This window comes from Cryptomeria japonica, chromosome 2 (assembly GCF_030272615.1).
Source record: "Cryptomeria japonica chromosome 2, Sugi_1.0, whole genome shotgun sequence".
NCBI classification, from domain to species: domain Eukaryota; kingdom Viridiplantae; phylum Streptophyta; class Pinopsida; order Cupressales; family Cupressaceae; genus Cryptomeria; species Cryptomeria japonica.
In genome coordinates this window covers 105,152,582-105,164,654 of record NC_081406.1, presented here as the reverse complement: position 1 = coordinate 105,164,654, position 12,073 = coordinate 105,152,582, and the positions used below count along the sequence as shown (strand labels likewise).

At 32.1% G+C, this 12,073-nt stretch overlaps 1 protein-coding gene across 1 annotated transcript in view; it reads right to left on the bottom strand.

The window, feature by feature from the left end:
- Window positions 1–982: 982 nt before the first annotated feature.
- LOC131859382 (uncharacterized) overlaps window positions 983–12,073 on the bottom strand; it is a 31,292-nt gene continuing 20,201 nt past the window's right edge. The window contains exons 2-3 of the mRNA XM_059213043.1: window positions 2,114–2,346; window positions 983–1,535 (exon numbers count right to left, since the gene is read on the bottom strand). Of these exons, the coding sequence (XP_059069026.1) occupies window positions 983–1,535; window positions 2,114–2,346 (786 nt within the window). The remainder of the gene's footprint in view (window positions 1,536–2,113; window positions 2,347–12,073) is intronic.

Genomic DNA, 12,073 nt, shown 5'->3' with positions numbered 1-12,073 from the left:
TTGTAGGTACATTTGCTTGTGTAGGAGAATTCTCATCTTGAGTTTCATTCTCTTCACTCTCTTGTGGAACACTAGGTGCAATTATACTTGTTTTGTTTATGTTGCCATCTCATGCTTCTTCTTCAACAAACTCAACATCACGGCTTATAATCATCTTCATTGTGATAGGATTGTACATCTTATATGCCTTGGATTGTTCACTATATCCCACAAATATGCACTTCTCTCCTCTATCATCTAGTTTCTTTCTCAACTCTTTAGGTGTCAAGGAGTATGCCACACAACCCAAAACTCTTAAATGTGATATTCTATGCTTCCTTTTTCTCCAACCTTCTTCTGGTGTTTTATTTATCACTGCTTTTGTTAAACACCTATTTAATATATATACTGAGCATGCAACCGCTTCCACCCAATACTCATTTGGTAGATGTTTTACTTTTATCATACTTCGTGTCATTTCCATAATTGTTCTATTCTTTCTCTCAGCTACTCCATTTTGTTGAGTATACCTTGTTCTAAATTGTTTATTTATGCCATTTTCTTTGCAAAGATTCTAAAAATCAATTGATATGTACTCTCCACCTTGATTGGTTCTCAATGTTTTAATATAGTATCCACTTTCTTTCTCAACTTTTACCTTGAACTCCTTAAAAACAATAAATACATCTGATTTATATTTCAAAAAATAAACCCATACTTTTCTACTGAAATCATCAATAAATGTCAAGAAATAAAGCTTTCCACTTATGGAAGGTGTTTGCATAGGTCCACAAAGGTCTGGATGTACTATCTCAAGTGGATGTTTTTCCCTATAAGACTCCCCAATTGGAAATTGTTTTCTATGTTGCTTTGCCAATATGCAACTCTCGCATGTGGTCTTAAGTGGCTCTATTGGTGGCAACTCATATACCATTTTCTTCTTGTATAACAGTTGTAACCCTTTGAAGTTTAAATGCCCAAGCCTTAAATGCCATAACCAAGTTTAATTTTTATATGAGGCTTTGAAAGCTAATTCAACAACCTTTTGCAATCCTTGTGGCTCTACAAATAGTTCACTTTGAACTCTTAAAGGAAACATTCTATTTTTTGTCATTTCAACTTTTGCAATCAGCCTATTGCTTAGTTTCTTGTCTAGAATCACACATTTGTCATTTTTAAAGTATATTCTATATCCTTTTTGTGCTAGTTGTCCAATGCTTATGAGACTGTGTTGCAATCTAGGAACATAGTATACATCAGAAATATGCTTCTCTTCACCTTGCTTAGTTCTTATGTTAATTGACCCTTTGCCCATGACTGAAACTCGTTGATCATTTCCCAATTTTAATTTTGATTTTACTAAATCATCCATTGTTGCAAACATCTCCTTCTTACAACTCATGTGATTACTGCAACTGCTATCTAGGAACCGTACTTCTTTGGAAATCTCTTGTGCTACATTGCATGCTATTAATATGGTCTCTTGTTCACTAGTGTTTGGCTGGTTTTCATTCGTAAAATGTGTCTTTTGCTTGTTCATATCATATTGTTTTTTTCTACATTTTGATGCAAAATTCCCAAACTTATTACAATAATGACATTGGATGTTGGATTTATCATACCTTTCTCCTTGATTATGGCTATGAGAATGACTGCTCCCCCTTCCTCTTGTTTGTGTAGATTGAGCATGTCAGCTTGATGTTGGTCTTTTCCTTTCAAATTGTGTATGGTCTCTTCCTCCTCTTGGTGTAAAACGTCCTCTGCCACTATTGTGATTTGATCTCCCTCTTGTTTTTCCAAATGAAAGTTGAGTCTTGAATGCATTTTCCAATGATGATGTCCCTGATCGATTTATTATTTGCTCATGCACTAAGAGTGACCCCATTAATTCATCTACTGATAGTTGAGAAAGATCTTTGGCCTCTTGAATGACTATTACAACTGCATCAAACTTGGTAGGCAAACTTCTAAGTATTTTCTCTACAATCTTTTGATCTTCAATCGTGTCTTCATAGGACCTTATCTGATTTACTATTGACATTGCATGAATGAAAAATGAATCTATTGAATCTAAGTCCTTCATTTGCAGATTTTCAAAATCCCTTCTAAGTATTTATAATTTTGCCATTATTACCTTGTCTGTGCCTTGGTATGTTGTTTGCAAATGTCCCATGCTTGCTTTGATCTCGTCGTAGTTGCAACCTTTGGAAAGATTGATTCATCCATTGCTTGTTGAATGAAAAATAGTGCCTTTGCATCTTTCTTCTTGTTTTCCTCTAGCAAATCTTTCTCAGCTTGTGAAAGTGCTTGATATGCTTGTTGATTTGCTGGTTCAAGGAACCCATTTTCAACAAAGTTCCAAATACCCTGGGAGCAAAATAAGGTTTTCATTTTAATACTCCAGAAGTCATAATTTTTGCCATTAAACATTGGAATTTGTGGTTGTGAAATACTTCCACTTGATGTTGCCATGATTTTTTCAAAATAAAACTTGTCTTTGCTCAATATATCATCAACTTTTTTTCTTTTTTATGTCTACTGATCTCTTTACCCCTTTAGTGATTTCTTCTGACTTCCAAATTTGTGTTTGCAGCCTTTAAACGACCCTTTGCAAATTCAACACTTCTTCGAGCCAATGCTCTGTCTTTTTCTGACTTTGGTAATAACTTTCTCCTTTTGCATCTTCAAAGCTTCATGCTCAATCTTGTTCTGCAAAGCACCATCAAACTATTCTATACCATAGATCATCCTGCTCTGATACCAATTTGAAGGGAGAAAGGGAAATAGAATAATAGAACAATAAGGAACAACAGAATATAAAACAGTTTATATTATGCCTTGTTCAAAAAATAGAGCTGCCAGTGCTCTCTTCCCATTACATTTTTCATCAAAAAATAGGGTTTTTTTCTGCATTCTCTTTTAAAACAAAGTTCTCTCTACAACAATGGAGAAACTTCCAGAAAAGCGCCAAATAGTCAAACCATCTAGATGCATCAAAAACGGAGTAGAAGAAGATATGAGAAGATAGCAGTAAATGCAGCTGGTGGAGTAGATAGGTTACGGAGGTAGGGGAGGTTAGAAGAGTCCAGCTGGAGTCCATGGCTGCAATGCTTGATCCTAAAAATAGAGTCTCTCCTCTCTTTAGACTCAAATAAAGCCACAGACAATGCATTCCCCTTATCTACAAAGAAAAGATCTAATACTCCAGACCAGTTTTCTTTTACCCATTTAAATGGACTTTTTTTATGAATAAAATTAACTTACACCCAAAATCTATGGAGATAAAGATTCTTCTGGAAAGGTGATGCTCAACTTCTTATTTTTATGCAAAATCCCTGATATTTGCTCCAATGATGAATCCATGCTTAAATGAAAATTTTGGATTTCAACATTTGAGCTATTTTCCTCCTCTTCTCCATTATTTAGAGAAGACTCTTTAGTCCACTGAAAGTTTTGAGTTTGTGGTGTTTCCTTTATTCTAATGCTATGTTCCTTCCGGACCTACACCTTTTTTCTTGGAGTAATCCAGGATTGTTAACCTTGGGAAATCCCATGCTAAATCTTCTTACTAGATTATATTTTATTATATTTAATATTTTTATAAATAAATTAAGGAAGTTATATAAAAAAGTAATTAATGAGAATAAAAATGTTTCCATATTTTAAATACAAATTAAATAAATATATATTATTTTCTATGTATCAAATATTTTTATATATAATTCACTATATATTATAATCATAATTAAATAAGTAACTATTAGATCACTAAATGTATTATAAATTATATAATATTAATATTTAGTAATAGAATTAAAAAATTATATATCATAAATACATCTATCTAAAAAAGTCAAGATATCCTAAATATAATTAGAGTTCTTAATACCAAAATATAATTATTTCATGTGCTTTTTTATGCCCCTATAATTTAGCTCACCAATAAACTTCCTTTTTTAATGGCATTTATATTGTTTAAATTGATTATAATAATTTTGTTAAACTATATGGCATTTATTTTAATGTTTATTTTCATATAATAGAATCATAACATTAAATAATCATAACATGTTAAACTATATATTTAAGGTCTTAATTTAAATATGTAATAAGACAAGTGAATTAATCATATTTGTAAAAGTATTCACACTTTACATCTATATAAAGGAGAACCCTATTGGTATCTTGCATTTGCATACTAGTGGCTTGCATCTATATATAAATCACATTTTTACTAGTCTTAGATTAAGGCTTAGTTACAACAATGCATTAGCATTTATAGTCTCTTCTTAAGAATTTCTAAATCTTGATTTATCAAATTTGTTAATTTTTTTTCTCTATCTAAAAAATATACAAAAGTACTTCCCAAAAATACCAATACTTTATTTGTAAGTATAAAATTAGATAAATAAATATTAGATGTCTAAATTTATACTAAATAGTAAATAAGTGTTTCATGATTAAACTGCATGCACAACCTGATCCCAAACATGAGAAGTTTCATATTCTTTCAATCCTTGTTCTTGTGTTATATGTTTCTTTATATTCTTAGATCATACAATCTTACTCAACAAGATTATGAAATAGTGTCCACCTTATTCCATTTAATCTATTTTATTTTTTATACCTCTATTTTCTCAACAATAATAAATATTGAACTTTTGATCTTTTAAATGTTGGCATGAATGAATATGGAATTTTATTGAAAATGTGCCTCATTAAAAACCTTGGATAAAAGTTTCCTATCATCATTGATCATTCAACTCATATGATATAAATTATGGAGTTATTAAAAGACGAGAATTTAAAATGAGAAAAATTCTCAAATGAATGGAATCTAAAAAAGTGTTACAATAATAATAATAAAAACTGAAAGCCTTTACTTCAAAAAGTGGTATGATATAGAAGCCAACAAAATAAAAAATGCTAGTGGAGTCCCATTGACCACCTTAAACTATTTTTCTATTGTCTCTAACTAATTTTTTCCTTTAAGATATATATCTAAAAAGTTAGAAATAAATAATCTCATGTAAGGTAGGAAATATTTTTTTCAAATATTTTTTGATTTTAAGATATCACTTTAGATTATAAATAATAATACTCATGTGATAGGCCCATAATGTGTATGACAATTGAATATGCCAATTCATATTAAGTTTGTTAACAATTTTACAAAGAATTTGTTCAATATTTTTATTAAAAGCCTCAATTTGGCTATTTGATTGAGGATAGTAAGGAGTACAAAATCAATGTTGAATATAATATTTTTGTAAGAAATGGTTAATTTATTTGTTCTCAAATTATATACAATTATTAGAAACAAAAATAAAAGATAATCCAAATCAATAAATTATGTTATCTAAACAAATCTAGAAAGGATAATTATAAATATGTGAACACCATTCCCTAGAGTTTATATTAGCACAAAGTAGACTTATTAGAGTAGAGCTATTGACCATAACATGTGAATATGTAAATTGAATGACAACGTGGTAATCATTTGTTGCGTGATAATTTTATTTATACAAGATAGTGTCAAAAGTTAATGAAAATAAGTTATTCTAATTAAACAATTCTATAATTTGGTTTATTATTCATTGAGACTTCATACATTTGAACATGTTCTGTGTTTAATGACAAAGTGGTGCATAATCTAGTAATAAGGGCTTTGTACTCAATGTGCATAAAAAATTTAAATGAAAGAAGAGGTGAAATCTATTAGTGTAAAGGGGACTAATATTACTCCTACTCTAGAGCCAATTCAACACTTTGATCCATTAAAATAAACTTTTTTGTGGATAACTATTGTGTATAGAAAGAATATATTCATTAGGAAAAGAATCCATATTAGAAAAGGAATATGGTGAAGGAATATTAGCTAACTAGTCTACCACAACTTGTACCTTTATTGTTTTTTAGAGACAAACTTAAGTTTTAACTCTTAAGAAATATTACCAACCTAACCAATATTTTGAAAATATCAATTTTAGATAATAAATGTTTAAAAGGACCAAAATTGAATATTACATTAGTTTCTCCATAAACAAGACAAATTCCTAGCTTTTGCATTGCAAAGATGAGAATAAGACATTGTTTATCTAATACATATGTAATATGAGAAAAATGATCCTAGACTAACATGTGCATTAACCTAGGATCAATTTCGTCTGCCATACAATATAAGAGGTGTGAGTGGGGTTAGCTTCTTGTCCACAAGGAAGAGCCACACTATTCTAGACTCACACTTATGTTGATTGCAATCGATTAGAATTGATAGAGTGTTTGTGTGTTGTTAGGATAAGGTGACATTAAACCTTATAATCATATGTTATCCATATCCCTTCCTATTCCTTGGAAAGTGTTCCCTAGGACATGAGAGAAAATATTAAATATTTACTTTATGGTGAATTGTAATTGCATTACCAAGAGGTGGACATGAAAAATGATAAGGATAAATTAAAATGGAAAAAATTACTACCCGGTTAGGTATCCACATTGGGATATGAAGGGTCATGGATTGGGCACCAGATATTGAGAAGAGAAAAGATGTTCATTGGGAGCTCTGAAGGGTCATCTAGAGTTATGGAGCATCTAGAATGAAAAAATTATAAGCGACTTTGGGTTTGGCACCCAAGATGGATTCACTTGAAGAGTTTTATTATTTTATTATGTCTATTAGTTGTTCATTCTCCAAAGTGAGTTTTTGCAAGTGATACTTTGTCTCTTGTTTTTGGAAACATTAGTGGTTTTTCCTCTCTCAATTTGTTATAAATTGAAGCCATGGCATAGATGTTCCATCACAAATTTCTTTGTGGTTTTCAAGTGGTTCTAGGTTTATTTGGAGAAGTGTAGTGGAGTGTATTATTGTGATGTTCTCTCTTTTGAAGAATAATAATATACTTTCCATTGTTCTGTAGTGGAAATTTTTTTTTTGAAAGAGTTTCTCCACTTAAATCTAATGTCTCTTTTGGTATGTTGACTGTGTATTTATGTTAAAATTTTCATTCACTCAATATTTTATATTTGGATATCTTATTTCATATTTATAATCATATAAAGATGTTCTTATTTCAATCTTTATTCACCTCAAGATTCTCAACATTTGGTATTAAAGCTAACAATTTTGTTGGGAGGGGGATGCATTTCTCTTTAATTTTTGAACGATTTTTGTTGTAGTGGAGCTTTTGTTATTTAGTTCTGCAAATTTGAGAAAAGGATTGAAAGCCATAACTTCTACTTCTTGTATGGATATATTGAGAAATTCAATGAAACTAACTGACTATGAGGTGTGAAAATTTAAGATGGAAGATCTTTTGGAAGAAAGATATCAGTGGTTGCCAATTTCACATAAAAATAAACCATAAGACTCAACTATGATAAATGATGCTTGAAATAAATTGGAAAAGAAGGCATGAAGAACCATTCAGTTGTGTCTTACTGATTTCGTTCTCTTTAAATGTCTCTACAAAAGACTATGCATACATGTGGAAGAGGATAGGTGTGTTGGATATTGCTGAGAAGCTTATTGAGTGATGTGTTGTCATTGATGTCAACATATTCCTTTGTGTATTTTAGTGTTGTAATCAGATTGTGTGTGTTGGTTTGGCTAGTGTATTGCATATGAGATGGTGTGGATTAATGGGTTTTGTGATAAGTATCTCTAGTTGATTCAACGAAAGTTTTAGAGGTCTACATTATGATTTGATTGAGCTATGAGATCCGGTGTTGTGGTTGATATTTCAATTATTCAGTGTTTGGTATTTTGATCTTTATTGCTCTGGATTGTCATATCTTTAGTTGCAAATGTGTGGGATGTATTTTGGACATTCATATATGTCCTCAATTTAGATGGTTCATAATTTGGAGGTACGCAAGTGAATCTTTTAGTTTGTCAGTTGGTTATGTTGGTATACTTGAGATCCGGTGGGATGATCCAATGATTCTAGTAATTTGAGTTGTTGTAGTGTGATTCACATTGCTTGTGGATGTTTCTAGATAGTGTTCTATTTGTGTTTCTAGTCTGTATTGATCGTTGTGTGCATTATTGATGGTCTTCTTGATTCGGTGGTGTTCTTCATGTTATGCGGCATTCATGATGATTGTAGTGTGTTGCAGATGTTCGAGACATAATTCTTGGAGATGTTTCATATTTGTGGTGATGGTTTAGGTCCATACTATGTCTTACCCGACATCATTTTGGTCCGCATGTAATATTGTAGTGTATGTGATTATATTTTGTAATTAGGTAGCGTGTGTTGAGCGGACCTATATTTCATGGGTTGATGATGTGTATAAATGAATGTAATAATCATTGTGTAATGCAATGCTATGAGTGAATAATGTAATGATCATTCAGTAGCAAAGCTAAAGTGTGAAGTTGTGTGAACAAGTGTGAAAGATCAGATAGTGTGCTTAACCAGAACTGTACTCGGGCATGAGAAGATGTTATCTTATTAGTTCATGATCTTTCAGATGTAATAATGTTTTTGTAAGATAGTGAGTCTTCCTAAGGGTTGTATCCCTTCTTGTTCTGTGATTTGAGCAGTGAGCTCTAGGCAGTGTGTCTAAATGCATGTGCATTCCCCATTATAATATTTCATATACTCCTAATAGGGTATCATCTCATTGTGGGTGTGTTCCCATCGTGGTTTTTCCCTTTACCAGGTTTTTTGACGTCAAAATCTTGTTGTTATGTGTGTTTGTGATGTGGTGTTGTTTTATGCTTTCATTGCTAATTATCCTATCTGAATTTGTGGTTGTGTTAAGTTAAAGTTTGTGCGCAAACTGATTCACACCCCCCCCCTCTCAGTTTGTTGCATTGTTTCCAACAATTGGTATCAAAGCTAGATCCTCTGAAAGAAGCTTGATCGCTTGAGGTGATTCGGGATGGCAACCTTTTCTTTCAAGAAGGATAGTCCAAGATTTGATGTTGTGAACTACTCTCTCTGGAATAACCAAATGGAGTGCCATTTGAGATTTATTGGTGAAGACTACTAGAAGATTACTAATAATGTTTATTATGTTCCTCAAAATGGTCCTTCAACTCCATATGAGATAAAGGAAGCCAAATTCAATATTAGAGCCAAGGAAGCATTGTTGAGTGTCTTGAATGATTCAGAGATGACTAATGTGATGGATTTGCAGACTCCACATGAGATATGGAAGAAGCTAGAGATCTTATATGAAGGTGATAGTCAACTGAAAGTTTCTAAGTCGTAGATCCTAAAAGGAAAATATGAAATATTGAAGATGTGTGAAGATGATAACATTACCTCTTTTATGCAAAAAGTGATATTTGAGCTTGTGTTGAATATAAAATGTGTCAGTGGAGTATTGGATGAAAATGAGATTGTTGCTAAGGTGTTGAGATATTTGTCTCCTACTTACAAAGCTAAAGTTGCTACTATTGAGAATTTAAACCCTGACTAATGTGACTAGAGACATGCTGGTGGGTAAGCTTGTTGCCTTTGAGTTGAGTGAATTTGGAGACTCTCTTCCTAAGACTAAATTTGCATTCAAAGCTACAACTTATGGGAAGCAGAGATATGATCCGAGAGAAATTTCTACAAGGGTGTCTATATATGAGAAAGAGATGACAGAGATGGAAGAAAAAGAAGAAAGAGAACTTCAGGATCTTGAAGTACTTATTGCCAGAAGATTGCCTAATGGTGCAAGTAAGTATGAAGGTAATTTTCCTCTTAAATGTTTTTCATGTAACAAGATAGGGCATTTTGCTTCTAGGTATCAGCAAAGAGATAGAATCCTAAGAAGACACTTAATCCTTATAAGCCTAAATATCAGAAGAAGTGTCACTATTCAGCTGATGAAGGTGTTACTGATGATGAATATAAGAAAAGAAATTTCGGTGATGAATGGGTATTCATTGCTACCAAAGAAGATGAACCCAAGCCTACTGATTCTACTAGCTGCATTGAGGAAAAATCTTTGGCTACTAAAGTTGAAGAGAAAGATGAATGGTTTATTGCCATTGGTTGCTCTCATCATATGACAGGTGATAAGAGTAAGTTTGTGAGTATGGAAAAGTATGATGGTGGTTTAGTAAGAATTGGTGATAACTAAACTTGTATGATTTGTGGTAGAGGTTCTATTTCTCTTGATGGTAAGCATAATACTAATGATTTCTTATATGTAGAAGGTTTAAAGAATACTCTTTTGAGTGTTGGACAAATGATTGATAAGCAATGTGACCTGCAATTCAAGAATGGTAAATGTAAGATCTTGAGTAATTCTGAAATAAAGATTGCATCAGGTACAAAGACTAAAGGTAATATCTTTCATTTGAATGCTAGTGGTAAAAGATGTTTGATTTCTCAAATTGATGAAAGTTGGTTATGGCATAGAAGAATGTGTCATGTAAATTTTGATTGCATGGTTAAGATAAGCTCTACTAAAGAAGTGAGAGATCTACCTAAATTGTTGAAGCCGAAAGAATTATTGGATCTTGTACATACTAATTTGTGTGGTCCTTCTAGAGTAAAAAGCTTGTAGGGTGACAAGTATTTCATGTTTATGATTGATGACTATTCAAGGATGATGTGGGTTACCTTCTTGAGGGAGAAATCTGAATCATTGGAGAAGTTCAAGATTTTCAAAGCTATGGTTGAGACTACTTGACTGGACTGAAGTTGAAGTGTCTGAGATTTGATGGAGGTGGTGAATTTACTTCCAGTGATTTTAATGCATTTTGGGAAGAACATGGGGGGAAGAGACGGTTATCTTCTTCGCGGACCCCTCAGCAGAATGGTGTTGTGGAGAGAAAGAACGGGACAATTCAGGAAGATGCTAGCACAATGATGATTGAAGGAAATGTTTTGTATATGTACTGGAGAGAAGCTGTGAGTACTGCAATGTATACATTCAACCAAGTGCATATCAAAGGTGATACCGGTAAGACTCCTTATGAGTTATGGTTTGGTCATGCTCCTACTGTTAGATACTTTAGAAATTTTGGAAGTAAATGCTATATCAAAAGAGATTAAGATCTAGGGAAATTTGATGCTAGATGTGATGAAGGTATATTTATTGGTTATTCTAGACTAAGAGAAAAGCCTACTGATGTTATAACAAAAGACTGAGAAAGATAGTTGAGAGTGTTAATGTGAAGGTTGATGAAAGCAATGAGAGATAGATCGTATCTTGCAGATATGATTTAGATGATCAAGATGCTAGTTCAAGTAAAGGAAAGCAAGTGCAAACCCAGAATCAAGTTCAGAGCTTCAAAAAAACCTGCAAAGGAAGATGAAGATGTTAGTTCTAGTGCAAAAGAAAGAGTTCAAGAGTGAAAATCAAGAAAGTTTTAAGACTCCCAGGTATGTAAGGTTAAATCATTCAAAAAAATAGATTATAGGTGATAAGAATAAGGGTATGATGACTAGAAGAAGAATTGTTGAAGAAGTTTGCTTGATTTCTAAAGTTGAACCTAAAGATGTTAATGAAGCATGTAAAGATGAAAATTGGATTAAAGCTATTGAAGAAGAATTGAATCAGATTGAAAAGAATAATACATGGATCCTTGTTCCTAGACCTAAATATAAAAATGTGATTGGAACTAAATGGGTGTTCCGAAATAAGTTGAATGAGCAAGGTGAAGTTGTTAGGAATAAAGAAAGACTTGTTTGTAAGGGATATTCACATATGAAAGGTATTGATTTTTAGGAGATTTTTGCTCTAATAGCTAGAATTGAATTTGTTAGATTATTTCTTGCTTATGTTGTTTACAAAGATTTCAAGGTGTATTAGATGGATGTCAAGTCAACCTTTCTTAATGGAGAATTGGAAGAGGAAGTTTATATTGAACAACCGAATGGTTTTTGGTTGACAGATCAAAGAGATATGGTTTGCAAGTTGAAGAAACCACTATATGGATTGAAGCAAGCCCCTAGAGCTTGGTATGTCAGTTTGGATAAATATTTATTGAATCTTGGATTCAATAAAGGTATTGTTGATAGTAATTTGTACTTCAAGATTGATAATGATAACACTTTTATTGTTGAGGTATTTGTTGATGACATTATTTTTTGTGGAAATGATTATTTGTGCAAGAAGTGTGTTGATGATATGTAGAATGAGTTTG